Source organism: Rhincodon typus, chromosome 1 (assembly GCF_021869965.1).
Source record: "Rhincodon typus isolate 14 chromosome 1, sRhiTyp1.1, whole genome shotgun sequence".
Lineage (NCBI taxonomy): Eukaryota > Metazoa > Chordata > Chondrichthyes > Orectolobiformes > Rhincodontidae > Rhincodon > Rhincodon typus.
Window position 1 is genome coordinate 143710792 of NC_063332.1, and position 13942 is coordinate 143724733.

Consider the following 13942-nt stretch of genomic DNA (forward strand, 5'->3'; position numbering starts at 1 on the left):
TTTCATCCATGAAGTTCCTTTATCATAAGGTCAGAAGTTGGGATGTTCGCTGATGATTGTACAATGTTCAACACTATTTGCAACTACTCAGATACAGAAGCAGTCCATGTCCATATGCAACAACACCTGGATAACATCCAGGCTTGGACTGATAAGTGGCAAGTATCATTTGTGCCACACAAGTGCCAATCTATAACAAGCTCCACAAAAAGGAATATAAAAATCTTCCTTTGATGTTAAATAGTCTTACCATTTCTGAATCTTCCACTATCAATATTCTGCAATTTACCATTGACCAGGAACTGAAATGAACTAGTCATAAGAACATTGAATCTGTAACAAGGGGTCAGAAGAGGCTAGGAATTCTGCACTGAGTAACTCACATCATGTTTCTCCAACGTCTGTGCATTATCTACAAGGCACGAGTCAGGAATGTGATGGAATGGCCTCTACTTGCCTGAACGATTGCAGCTTCAACAACCATTCGAAATTATCTAGAACAAAGTGGCCCACTTGATAGGCACCAGCATAAACATTCACTCCCTCCACCACCAACAGTAGTAACAGCAACAGGCTCCTTAAATCATCTTCCATGATGGTAATCATCTAGAAGGACAAGGGCATCAGATATATGGTACACTATCATTTAAAAGTTTCCCTCCAAAACACATACTATCTTGACTTGAACTATATTGCCCTTCCTTAATTGTCACTGGTACAAAATCATAAAATTTAATTCCTTTCACCACTGTGGCACCCCTACACCCCAAAGACTGCAGCAGTACAAGATGACAGCTCAGCACCAGCTTCTCGAGGGATGTTAGGGATGAGCAATAAATCCTGGCCTAGTAGTGTAAGCCCATGTCCCATGAATGAATATTTTTAAAATGTCAATGGTTATTTATAGTTTCTTCCTGGCATACTTTCTTACATCTTGTACCAGTTCACTGATTAAATACAACTTGGGGTGTTTTAAAAGTAATTATCATCATTAATTTTAAATTGACTTGCTAAATAGGATGCTATATTTTGAAGTTAGATGCCCTCTTGCTGATGGAGTTTGAAAAAGATGTTAATGTTCCAGGAGTCTACCCGCAACCCCCACCCCTCCCGCCTTGTTCAAATTCTTTATTCCTTGAACTCTTGCAAGTGCTTCATTTATAGTCAGCTTTCCTGCAGTTTTGCAGATAATATTCAACGGCTTTTGTGCTAACATTAGTATGTTCTGCTTGTACTGATCAAACAAGGATTAAAAATAAAGCAGACTTAAAGCCACACAAAGAATTGAGAAAAATAGAACTGCCTCATTAAAAGTCAATCTGCTTATGAAACAAATAAACTTAAAGGACAGGAAATTGAGTGAAGAATACTTAAATGTAATTTAAAATAGAATTGATTATTTTAATGAAGCCCTTGCACATTACACTGGCTTAAAATGCTACCAGAAAACAATATGATGTGGGATCCATCAAAATCAATTTCCATGCAATTTCTCAGTGGCTCCAGTAGCTGAATAGAAAATTTGCTTCTATGTCTTCTGCATTTTCATTTTTCCAAGGAATAAAACCCATCCCACATTATAAGATAAATTCAGGAATTTTATTGTACTGTAGAATGGGTCAACATTTTGTGTTGGTAGAATCCTGTGCAACCTTTACCTAACATCAACATTTCTGTATTTTTTCCAATCTCTCTTTTCACAGCCCTTTGAATAGTACAAACCACAAGCTTCATCACCTCCGAGAAAATTCACACTCTGAATGATTTGCTTAAAAGTGAATTGGATATTATTAGAATTTTAACAAATTTAGATGATTTTTATAAGGACAATATAATTACTTAATGTATGGTGTCATGCATAAACATATATTTTTAAAACTGACTTACATTGTACATTAGCTATTGTTTCTCATAAGTTTGTTTCGTAAAAATAAATAAAGGTGTCTGGGAAAGGTGGGGGGTACTAAACTGTCAAAGTATATAGTTTCAGTGGATTGAAACAATAAATATATAGTTAATTAGGTATGCTAATTTAATTCCGGATATAAATTGAGCATTGTGATATTGGCAGGAATGTCAGACACATATTGTTCTATGGAGTAACCATCCCATTTTAGGGCTCCAGATTTTTTAAAAAATCACTTTATTGGTGGTGATCTACATAACACTTATGTCAAAGATTAGCTGAAAACATTAAGTCAGTGCTTTTGCCAAATAGTGGTTTGGTCTAGTCATTCCTTATTTTACAAAGTTAAAATAAATTAAAAGAAAATAGGTAGCCCATGAATTTACTTCTAGGTAATGTACTCATCATGCAAATCCAGTGATATGTAATTCTGTTGAATACTACAAAGTTTCATCGTGTAAATCATGTATATTTAACATAGTGGGAATATTTATTCATCATATTACCATAATCCAAATAAAAGACAATTCAGCATAATTTGTTTCCTTGTGAGGAAAAGCAATGCATACTTAATCATTGTAAGATGAGAATATTATATCGCAAGCAATGTAGAGAGTATTATTGAGCTGAAATCATGTAAACTTTATGATGTTCATAGAATAGCATTACAGAATGGTTACAACACAGAACAAAATACTGCTGCAAATTAAAATGTCATTCATAATGAGACTGTGATTTAAAGAAGAGCTGATGAGTTGTCCAAACCCACCAATAAACAATACTTTATTTAGGCAAAGTAACTAATGAAGTATTTCCAAAGACATACTGTCTGTCCCTGTCTGCTTTGGTCTCCCTATCATCAGCAAGCATCAAATGTCATAAGATTCATTTCTGTGACATGAAGAATGTTTGCACTTGAACCAATACTCATCAGTTCATCACTTTGTAAGCCCATGACACACAGACTGTTCTTGTTTGCATTTTTTATCTTTGGATGATGGTGCATAATGCAACGGGCAGATTTGATAGATGTTTTCAAAATCATGAGGAGTCTGCAAAATGTAGATAAGGAGAAACTGTTCCTGCTCAGAAAGGGATTGAGAACCAAAGGGAACAGTTCAAAAGTACTTCGCAAATGAGAAGTAAATGCATAGTGAGAGAAAAAAGAATCACATAACAAATGATTTGCATTTGGAATGGCCTGTTCATGGCTACGCATGAGTTGTAATTGATGGAGGTCTGTGCTGATAGCCTACTGTGCCCATCTGAAGCAGAGGGAACAATATGAACACACAGCATTGGGTGTTGTTATAGTTTTGGCCCTCTTAGTTCAGCATCCCTAATGCTTGGCTCCTCTTTGCACACAGGTGAAAATGTGCAAGATTTGTCCAGTAGTCACTGTGCCACAGAGGTGCCATATCCAGAGAGGGCCAATGGTGTAGGATGGCTACACATCTTGTTGCACATGTAGTGCATATGCTGCATAAGCTGCTGGCACATTGGAGTGGGGTGAGATTGACATAGCACACTGTCATACAGCAAGATGTGCACCCCCTCTAGACTGAGGGCTGCTTAGCAGCAAGGCATGTTACCTGTTTCTGTGACTACCCTAATTGATGGCAAAACAAGGCAAGGTAAGACAGTGATGCTGACAGCAGGTAGGTTAAATGAGCAAATACTAAGAGAGCAAGCGAACGACTCTGAGATGCAGTCTAATCCAGACTGTGAACTGGGTGCCTGTCTCTGTGTGCCAAGTATCCCTGTTGCAGCTTTTCAATGCTTTTGCTGGTGCACCCTGCAATGCAAGTCTGTGTTTCCTGAGGGTGCTGATGCCGCATAAAATAAGTGCCAGAATGGTTGTCGTGGGTTAGTAGATGACAGATGCAAATGGCAACGGAGGAAGACTGCGTTTAGTTGGTGCCTGTGTATCGTGCCCTGAAATGTTGTTGCCTTGTGTCGAACATGGAGGTCGCTCAGGGCCAGCAGTGAGCTGAATCCATGAGGTACCCACTCTGGTTTTCTTGTCAAGTTTATCTTACATCTAACTTGTATGGCAAGTTGGGTATAAATGCGAGGTTGAATATTAATGAAGAAAGTTGTGGCATTAACAGAGCATTTAACAATAAATAATGACCACCAATTGGCAACTCTCCACTGTCTATCGAGAATCTGCCCACCATGCTTATGAAGAGCATAAAAGTTAGAAAACAGGTATCTCGGCATCAAGGTGGGCCTCGCAATATGCATCACCCAATTCTGCCACGTATTTCACCACAGTCCATGATGCTCAGATCCCTTTAAGATTCCACCCTGCATGTTATCTTCAGCACTTCCCACCTATTTTTGTGTCATCTGTAAACTGGCAATAGTACACTCACTTCCATCCTCCAAGTCATTCATATATTGTTTGAAAATAATTGCAGCCCCTGTGGTACTCCACTAGTTTCAAGTTACCATCCTCAAAATGCACCTTTCATCCCAACTTTCTGTCTTCTATTAGCTAGCCAATCGCACATCCACACTAATATACTATCTCCACACCATGGGTTCTTCTCTTAAGCAGCCTTATCTGCAGTACCTTATTGGGAGACTTTTGCAAATCCAAATATTTCACTTCTACTCATTCCCCTTAACTATCCTGCTTGTTACCTCCTCAACAAACTGGAAAAGGTTTGTCAGGCATGATTTCCCCTTAATGAAAACACGTTGGGTCTACTTGATGATAATATGCATTTCTAAATGCTCTGCTTTTACTTCCTTTTATAACAGTTTCTGACATTTTCTCAATGTCAGATGTTAAGTTCTTTGACCTGTCATTACCTGTGTTTTTATTATCTCCTTCTCTTTTGAATAAAGACATTACATTGATAGCTTTCCAAAATCCTGAGAGACGTTTTCTGAATCTGAAGATTCTTGGAAGATTGCGACCAGTTCATCCTCTATCTCTGTAGCTACGCCCTTTAAAATCCTAGTATGTAACCCATCAGGACCAGGAGACTTATCGGCTTTAGCTCCATTAGTTTCCCGAATACTTTTTTGAAACTGATTACTTCGTGTTCATTTCCTCCATCCCTATCCCACCCCATCCCAAACCCATTGCTCCTTTAGCCACTTGAGTATATTGTATTTTTGGAATGTTTCCTCAACTGTGAAAACTGATGCAAAATATTTATTCAAATCCTTTGCCATTTCCTGGTTCCCTATTGTTATTAGCCCAGCCTCTTTTTCTAAGAGGCGGATATTAACTTTGACCTCTGTCTTCCTTTCATATGTTTAAACAAGCTTTTACTGTCTATTTTTATGTTACAAAGGCCTCTCTTATCTGTTTTCTAGCCTTAACACAAGCTCTTCCTGCCCCTGTTTTCTGTTTCCATTGTTTTTGATGTAAACCTAGTCCTTGAGAGCAGTAGACATTTTAAGTGTAAATAAAACAGATTTTAACATGTATTTCCATAATTCTAACAAATGTGGAATAAATCTCAGGTAATAAATCTACATTTGCCAATTATAGACTAACACCTATAACATTAAATCAAAATCTAGCAAAGCTAAATGCTGAAAAATAGTAAAATGGAACCATATTTGATAACATTTCAACAACTTACAAAGGTTCTTGGTGTGTTCCATTGCATGATTTAAAGAGATTATTAATTTCCATTTTAAAGTAAACATTGCTTACCTTGCTGCAAGGTGCAATCCAATAGCCAATTGCAAGAAATGGGAGCCCAAGCGCAATAACGAGGACCACAAGGCATTTCATTGCTATGGGCTGCTCCCGCAACCCTGAAAGGTTTTCATACCATATTGTGAGTAGTTGCTGTTGGCAATTTGGGTGTGCAACAAACTGTAAGGAGCAAATAATCATTCATTAAAGCAAATCATGTAACTTATAGGTTATTGGATTGAGCAACGTTTTCTCATTCCTGGACAACAAGGTGTAGAGCTGGATGAACACAGCAGGCCAAGCAGCATCATAGGAGCAGAAAGGCTGACGTTTCTCATTCCTGCATTGTTTTGTTCTTATTGTCTATAATAGTCAAGTGATCAAACCTTTGGTCTATTGGTAGAATTACCTCGTCTAAGTCAAAAAGTGAAGCTTTCAAACACCAATAGTCTATCCAAGTGGACACCAGTCTTGAATTCTTGGTTGACTTTCAACAGAACAATGATATTCATTGGGTGGCTATTCTTTAATTTATGGTTGTGGGAGCCCGCAAACTGCAATAAAGGTTACTGTGACCAAGGAAGGGGTCAGATGATGTTCATTCTCAGGAATGGCACGGTAATAAAGGCCAGCCTTTGAAATAGTTTCTCACTACAGATTAGAGCATCTGGCCAGTGCACTTTGAACATGTACCTCCAATAGTTAGAATCTAGGCAATTGTCCCAGTGCCATTAAATACTTGTAATTTTAGTTATCCTACCAAAGAAGAGGGTCAGTGCTTAGAAGCCAGGAACTACCTTACAAGGAGGGAGGAAGTTATTTTTGGGTGACAGGCACTGACGGTTAGTTAAAAAAAAGGTCATTTTCAACTTCAGCCCAAAATGTGCATGGGATCAGCACACACTTGCCTAAAGTGATAGCCAGGAGTTTTCAGCCATTTTCAGGTCTGGGCTTCGTTTCAATCCCTTCAGCATGCGCATGCTGTTGATCTACCTTTTGAAACCTGCCAGTTTCAGATTACAGAAAATCATGTAACTTCTACACAGAGATGGTTGGCAGGTAGGGTTTGCTGGGAGGCACTTCTACCAAAGAAGCTGCAGAAGATCTTCAGAAAACCTAAAAATGTATTGTCCTGAGTTGCCTTCAGTGTTATTTTAAGGACCACGCATTAGAACAAATGTGTCCACTTATGGTCCAGCCTTTTGTGTGGTAACATGGCAATGGGGATCCACAAATAGGAATGTTTGTCACCTATTTAAAATTCTGTTTGAAAAGTAAATCAGGTGAGAAAATAGATGCCAAAGGTGCCACCAGATTTTATTCTGAGAGCTGCCTATTCCTCAAGTGAAAAACAAGCAACTGCAAGCTGAACCCCTTCTTCCAAAGAGGTACTCGAGAGAAGGTTGCCCCTCAGTTGCTTCAATTGGGAAATTCAAAGGATTGCTTTGAAGTAACTTGAAGGGTAGTGAAGGGAAGAAAGGACACTGAAACAAAATGCAGAAGGATAATTATTCTTTTCAATTCATCTTGCACTACTGAAAAGGGAATGAACTGTTTTTTTTGTAGAAAATTGACAACAGTTATTCATAGAATCCCTAAAGTGTGGAAGCAGGCCATTCAGCCCATCAAGTCCACACTGACCCTCCGAAAAGCATCCCACCCAAACCCACCCCCTCTACCCTATCCCCATAAAACCACATTTAACATAGTTAATCCATATCTCTGGACACTATTGCCAGTTTAGCAGAGCCAATCCAACTAACCTTTGGATTGTAGGAGGAAACCAAAGCACCTGGCGGAAACCCACATAGACACAGGAGGAGAATGAGCAAACTCCGCATAGGCAAATCCAGATCCCTGGCACTGCGAGGCAGCAGTGCTCTTTTGGTGAGCAACAGGTGTTTTCTATAAAATGCTAAAAATCTATTGTAGATGCTGAAGTTTTCAAATTGCACAACGAGATACCAACAACCAGTTCTTTTATGGGTTATTAGAAATTCCTTTTTGCTATTTTAGTGCAGCTTGAGCAATAATTGCTAATGTAGTGGAAAGAAGAATTTCAGGTATCAGATGCATACCTTATCCGCAACAGACAGGTTGGTTGGTTGGAAACCAAGCAATCTAGCAAGTAAAATTAAGCAGGGATAGCAGGAACTGCAGATGCTAGAGTCAGAGATAACAAAGTGTGGAACTGGAGGTACATAGCAGGCTGGACAGCATCAGAGGGGACCCAACCCAAAACATCAGCTTCCTGTTCCTCTGATGCTGCCTGGCCTGCTGTGTTCCTCCAATTCCAAACTTTGTTATCTATTAAAATTAAGCTGCTTACTTATACAGTTAGATCCTAATTCTGTGTGGCGTGAACCTGCATGCTATTGCAGACAGCTGAGATAGCCTACTTATTCAGGTGAAAGTCTCATCTAATAAGCAGATTGGGGTCCTCTTACATTAAAAGGATCCCGATGCAGTTTTAACTAGTCTGAGAGGGGGCAGTCATCAATGTTTTCCCTCTGCAAATGATTTGCTTTTGTTAAGTTCTAAGTCATGGCCTCTCTTGCCTGCACCCTCTTCTTCCTTTGTGTAAAACTCTTTCAAGAACCTTTCTTCCTAACACTTATCAAGTTAGCTGTCAGACAAGAGTCCCCTGATCTTTCCCTGCTTCCACCTTATTCATACATATTCTGAATGGAGAAACTAGTGACTCGCCATTTCAAACCATGCAGTCAGTGCAAACAAAACTCACTGTTCAATCCACAACAAGCCCAACACTTTCCTTGAAACCTCCTGGACCATATTGTTAGTTATAATGAAGAATATAACTAAATGCCAAGACTTTAAAAGAAATTGTACCTTTTTGACTTCATACTTAATGGCAAGTTTGACACGTGTTAATCCTACTCTTTGATTGTGGTGTCCTTCATCCCGCTCAGCTTCCATGTCACCATTCAGAATAGCTTCAACTTCTTCACTGTCTCGGCACAGGTCAAGAACACCAACAACAAAGTCTTTGCATTGCATAGATAATTTCCGGTAGTCATTCTAAACAAAAACAGTAAAAACATAATTCTTAGAAAACTGGCTTAGGAAAGCACGTGGTTATTTTGTTTATGGAGTGTGAAAAGCCAAATTTGCTTTAAAAAGTTATATTTTTCCTCTCATTTTGAAAAATATTTTTCACTCTTTTGATTCCTCCATGCCACAAACCAAGAACTGATTAAGTGTCTTATAATGGAAGCACTAAACTCTTCTTTGTCAACTCTCCAAAAATGTTTCCATTACGATAAGAAGAAATGTCTCATATATATTCAACGCATATTTTTAATAGCCTGATTATGGTGGGCAATTTATTGTAAGCACCACTAAAGGCACTAAGTCACACATATATGAACTAGGAGTATTGTCTATCAATATACTGCACTAAATATAGTTGAATTGCATGCTGGTTTGTGACATTGACCCAACTGCAAGGAAGAAGCAAGAGTATAATTGCATATGTTTCGCATTCACTGTTTCTGAAGTAGATGAGAATTTTATTTACCAGATGACAGTCAGTTTTGCTTAACTAAGCAAAATATTTATTTCTCATGTTGCCAAGCAGTGCTGAGTTGAAATGTCAAATGCATGTTGGATACTATGAAAAAACTGACTTAAGAATGGAGCATATATTTAGAAATGTCTAACACATGGTATGCCTTATTCCAGAAATATCACCTATGAACTCGGCATGCAGACAAATTTAAATCACTTTTTAAAAGCTGATCACCAACTTTATTTCTCTTTTGATAGTGTAGATTTATTTTGATCGCTCTTGATAATTCAAAGTTGTTTAACCATTGCAGTATAAGTAACAGCAACATACAACAAGCTCTTCAATTCAATTTATAAAGTAGGTACCACAAAATTTACAAAATATTCAGCACCTTTACAACTCTGTTGTGACTAGTCCTCATGTGATTTACATGTTTTGCTTTGATAATCAGCTTATTATTGTTTTCAAGGTATCACTTTTTAAATAATGTCCTCACTGGTGAAAGCATATGACAGTATTTTTGTTCTCTGCAACAGTTGGCTGGTTAGCAGTGTAGGTCTACGATTTATTCAATTTCACATTTTCCAGTAAACCACCAAGATCCTCGTCAGTATTTTCCTATTCAGTGCAGTTGGCATGGATCAATGAACTTGCATCTCTTTATTGCATAGTATTACTTGTTGTATCTCTGACATTCAGTGCTGGATTTTACAATCCTGCTTCAAGAAGGAAATAGAAAATGCTGGACACTGAGCAGCAGAAGTGTTAAATCCAACTCCATTTCCAACAATGGGGGTCTTTTCATGGCAAGGGAAAAGGGCAGGGCAGGCAGCCCACTATTTGCTGTTTAGAAGGTTCTGGCAGGGCTCTGAAAGTGAACATTATAGAAACTGCAATTTACAGCAAGGTAAGGTCAGAAATCACACAACACCAGGTTATAGGCCAACAGGCTTATTTGAAAACATAGGCTTTCGAAGTCTTTTTCCTTCTTCAGGTGTTAGTAAGAAAGGTAGTATCAGACACAGAATTTATAAGTAAAAGATCAAAGGGTCATACCACTGATGAAGATGTACTAAACAAACCTATATTGCTGTTAAATCTTTAATCAGTTAGAAGGTTTTAATTGATTAATATGTATATGTAAATCCCCAAATTCCTTTGAAGTCACTGTCCTGAGAGAACTAAAGGTTTTATCAATGTAAAGAAGAGGTGATGTTTTAGGTCAGACAATGCAGAGGCCTTGTTTAGAATCTGTTTGTATTTTGGTTTGGAGTCAGACTGGTTTTATTTCTAAAGTAGGAATTTATAAAATGCCACATTGATTGACTGTCTATAAATTGTGTGCTTTTTGAACAAAATAGAATGTATCTGCAAATACAAATTCACCCCATAGATTCACAAGTGTGTGCGTGTGTGTGTGTGTGAGAGAGAGTGTGTGAGAGAGAGAGAGAGAGAGAGAGTGTGTGTGTGAAAGAGACAGTGTGTGTATGAGAGAGGATATGTGTGTGTGTGTGTGTGTTTGTGTGAGAGAGAGAATGTTTAGTGTGGTGGCATCACCTGTAGTGCAACATGAACCTAAGATCCCGGTTGAGGCCGTCCCATTAGGTACTGAACTTGGCTATCAGCCTGTACTTGGCGACTTTGCATTGTATATCCCAAAGTCCGCCTTGGAGGACATTTACTCGAAGATCCGAGGCCAAATGTCCTTGACCGCTGAAGTGTTCCCCCACTGGGACGGAACATCCCTGTCTAGCGATTGTTTTGTGGTGTCCATTCATCCGTTGTTGTAGCATCTGCATGGTTTTGCCAAAATACCATGCCGCGGGTCATCCTTGCCTGCAGCGTTTGAGATCGACAACGTTGGCCGAGTCACATGAGTATCTACTGTGCACGTAGTGGATGATGTTCCCACATGTGATGGTAGTGTCCATGCCGATGATCTGACATGTCTGGCAGAGGTTGCTATGACGGGATTGTACAGTGTTGTGGTCAATGTTGTTCTGAAGGCTGGGTAGTTTGCTGCAAACAATGACCTGTTTAAGGTTTGGCGGTTGTTTGAAGACAAGAAGTGGAGGTGTAGGGAAGATCTTGGCAAGGTGCTCATCATCATCGATAATGTGTTGAAGGTTGCAAAGAACATGGTGTAGTGTCTCCGCTCCCGTGAAGTACTGAATGATGAAGGGTACCCTGTCGGATGTATCCTGTGTTGTCTTCTGAGGAGGGCATGATGGTTTTTTGCTGTGGCACATTGGAACTGGCAATTGATGAGTTGAGCATCATATCCTGTTCCTATGAGGGCGTCCTTCAACACTTTCAGGCGTTTGTCTTGTTATTCCTCATCTGAACAGATCCTGTGTATGGGTAGGGCTCATCTGTAGGGGATGGCTGTTTTAAAATGTTTACAGTGGAAGCTGGAGAAGTGCAGCATCATGAGGTTATCCATAGGCTTGAGGTAGAATGAGGTACAGAGGTATCCGTCCTTGATGGAGATGCATGTGTCCAAGAATGAGACTGGTTCTAAAGAGTAGTCCAAGATAAGTCTGATGGTGGGATGAAACTTGTTGATATCGCGATGTAGTTGTTTCAGTGGTTCCTTGCCATGAGTCCAAAGGAAGAAAACATCGTCAATGTATCAGGTATACAGTGTTTGCCAAAGGTTCTGTGTAGCAAAGAAGTCTTGGTTGAACCTGTGCATGAAAATGTTGGCATATTGGGGAGCAAATCTGGTCCCCATGGCTGTTCCATGTATCTGGATGAAGAACTGGTTGTTGAGGTGAAGACATTGTGGTTGAAGATGAAGCAGATGAGTTCTAGGATGGCATCTGGAAATTGGCAGCTTTTGATATTGAGTACTGAGGCTGTTGTGGTGATGCCATTGTCAGAGGGGATGCTGGCGTAGAGTGCCAAAACGTCCATTGTGACGAGGAATGTTCCTGATTCGACTGGTCCACGGGTGCTGAGTTTCTGTAAGAAATCTGTAGTGTCACGACAGAAGCTGGGGGTTCCCTATACAAAGGGTTTCAAGATGCCCTCAACATAGCCAGAGAGGTTCTCACGCAGGGTCCCATTGGCTGTTATGATGGGACATCCAGATGTGTTGGCTTTGCGTATCTTTGGAAGGCAGTAGAAGTCCCCTACATAGGAAGTCCGCAGGATGAGAGTATGTAGGGTACTCTGAAGGACTGGATCAAAAGTCTTGACCAGCCTGTTCAGTTGATGGGTGTGTTCTTTGGTCGAATCGGCAGGTCGTTGTCTGTAGTGTTCCTGGTTGTTCAGCTGTCAGGACACCTCCTTGCAGTAGTCCACTGTATTCTGCTTGATGATGGCTCCTCCACTGTCTGCTGGTTTGATGACAATGTTGCAATTGGTTTTGAGAGCATGGATGGTGTTGTGTTGTGCCCTGGTGACGTTTTGCACTACATTGTGAGTGCGGCTGATGAATCTGGCGATCATGCATTCTCTGATGCCTTCAGCGTATCTGTCAAGCCCCAGGCAGCGGCCCTCCAGAGGGATCCAATTTGACTCCTTCTTTGCCCGCTCCCACATGGATCTCTCTGTTGACTGATCCAGTTCATTATTTGTCTCATTGGGCTCACTGCTGACATCTTGGAAGACTTCATGGAGTCTCATTTATCTGATGAATTCCTCTGTGTCTGCTGCAAGACCAATGGGGTCCATTTTGGTGGTGGGCATAAACTGAATCCTCAGCTGAGAACTTCAATCTTGTCCAGTTGAAGAGTGTGCTCAGAGAAGTTAACGATGGATTTTCCTGTGTTGGTACCGCTTTCGACTGTGGTACCAAGGGAGACTTGATTATGTCTGGTGGTGATGCCAAGTTTCTCCAGGTTCTTGTTCTTGTTCTTGGTGTGCATGTAGGTGGTGTAGTTCCATTGCCTCATCTGTTCGGTAGTGTCTCGTAACTGTACCGCAGTATCTTGAGCACAAGGTGAGAATATGGATTCTATCTCGATTTCAAGGTTACCGCACTTGCCGTAGAGTTGGTGTATGAGATGGTTGAGGAGTCTGCAAGAGGTGCGACGGCAAAGTTTCTCAGCGTAATCAGTATCGTAGATTGACTTGAGTGGGTCCGTGACCTGCAGTCTTTTCGGGATTCTTTGCGCTTTCTTGCATTTCTGTAGAAACTTGATGTCTGTGTCAATATGCGCAATCTTCTTGGAGATCTTCTCCATTTTGAGCCGGTAGTTGGTGGTGTCGACAGTAGCCATGATGTGGAGGTGGTGTTGTTGGACTGGGGTGGACAAGGTCAGAAATCACATGGCATGTGACTCAGCCAATGTTGTCTATCTCATACTCTGCAGGCAATGATGATCCAAGGCATGGTGTATTGGTGAAACCATGCAGACACTATGACAATGAATGAATGGACACTGCAAAACAATTGCCAGACAGGGATGTTCCTTCCCAGTGGGGGAGCACTTCAGCGGTCAAAGACATTCGGCCTTGGATTTTTGGGTAAATGTCCTCCAAAGCAGACTTTGGGATACACAACAACATAGAGTCACCGAGCAGAGGCTGATAGCCAAGTTCTGTACCCATGAGGAAGGCCTCAACCGCAATCTTGGGTTCATGTCACAGTACAGGTGACCCCCACCACTCTATACACTCTCACACACACTCACACACATGCATACATACACACACACTCACTTACACACACACACACACACACACACACACACACGGGGTGAATTTGTACTTGCAGATACATTCTGTAGTCAGCCAATGTGGCGTTTTATAAATTCCTACTTTAGAAATAAAACCAGACTGACTCCAAACCAAAATACAAACAGATTCTAAACAAGGCCTCACACCTAACATGCAT

The 13942-nt window shown here is 40.3% G+C and overlaps 1 protein-coding gene across 1 annotated transcript in view; it reads right to left on the reverse strand.

Annotated features, from left to right (window-relative positions):
* Positions 1 to 13942, reverse strand: part of LOC109935317 (short transient receptor potential channel 3-like) — a 107820-nt gene that overhangs the window by 50009 nt on the left and 43869 nt on the right. Inside the window, exons 4-5 of the mRNA XM_048608904.1 lie at positions 8421 to 8609; positions 5586 to 5750 (exon numbers count right to left, since the gene is read on the reverse strand). Coding sequence (XP_048464861.1) covers positions 5586 to 5750; positions 8421 to 8609 — 354 coding nt within the window. The remainder of the gene's footprint in view (positions 1 to 5585; positions 5751 to 8420; positions 8610 to 13942) is intronic.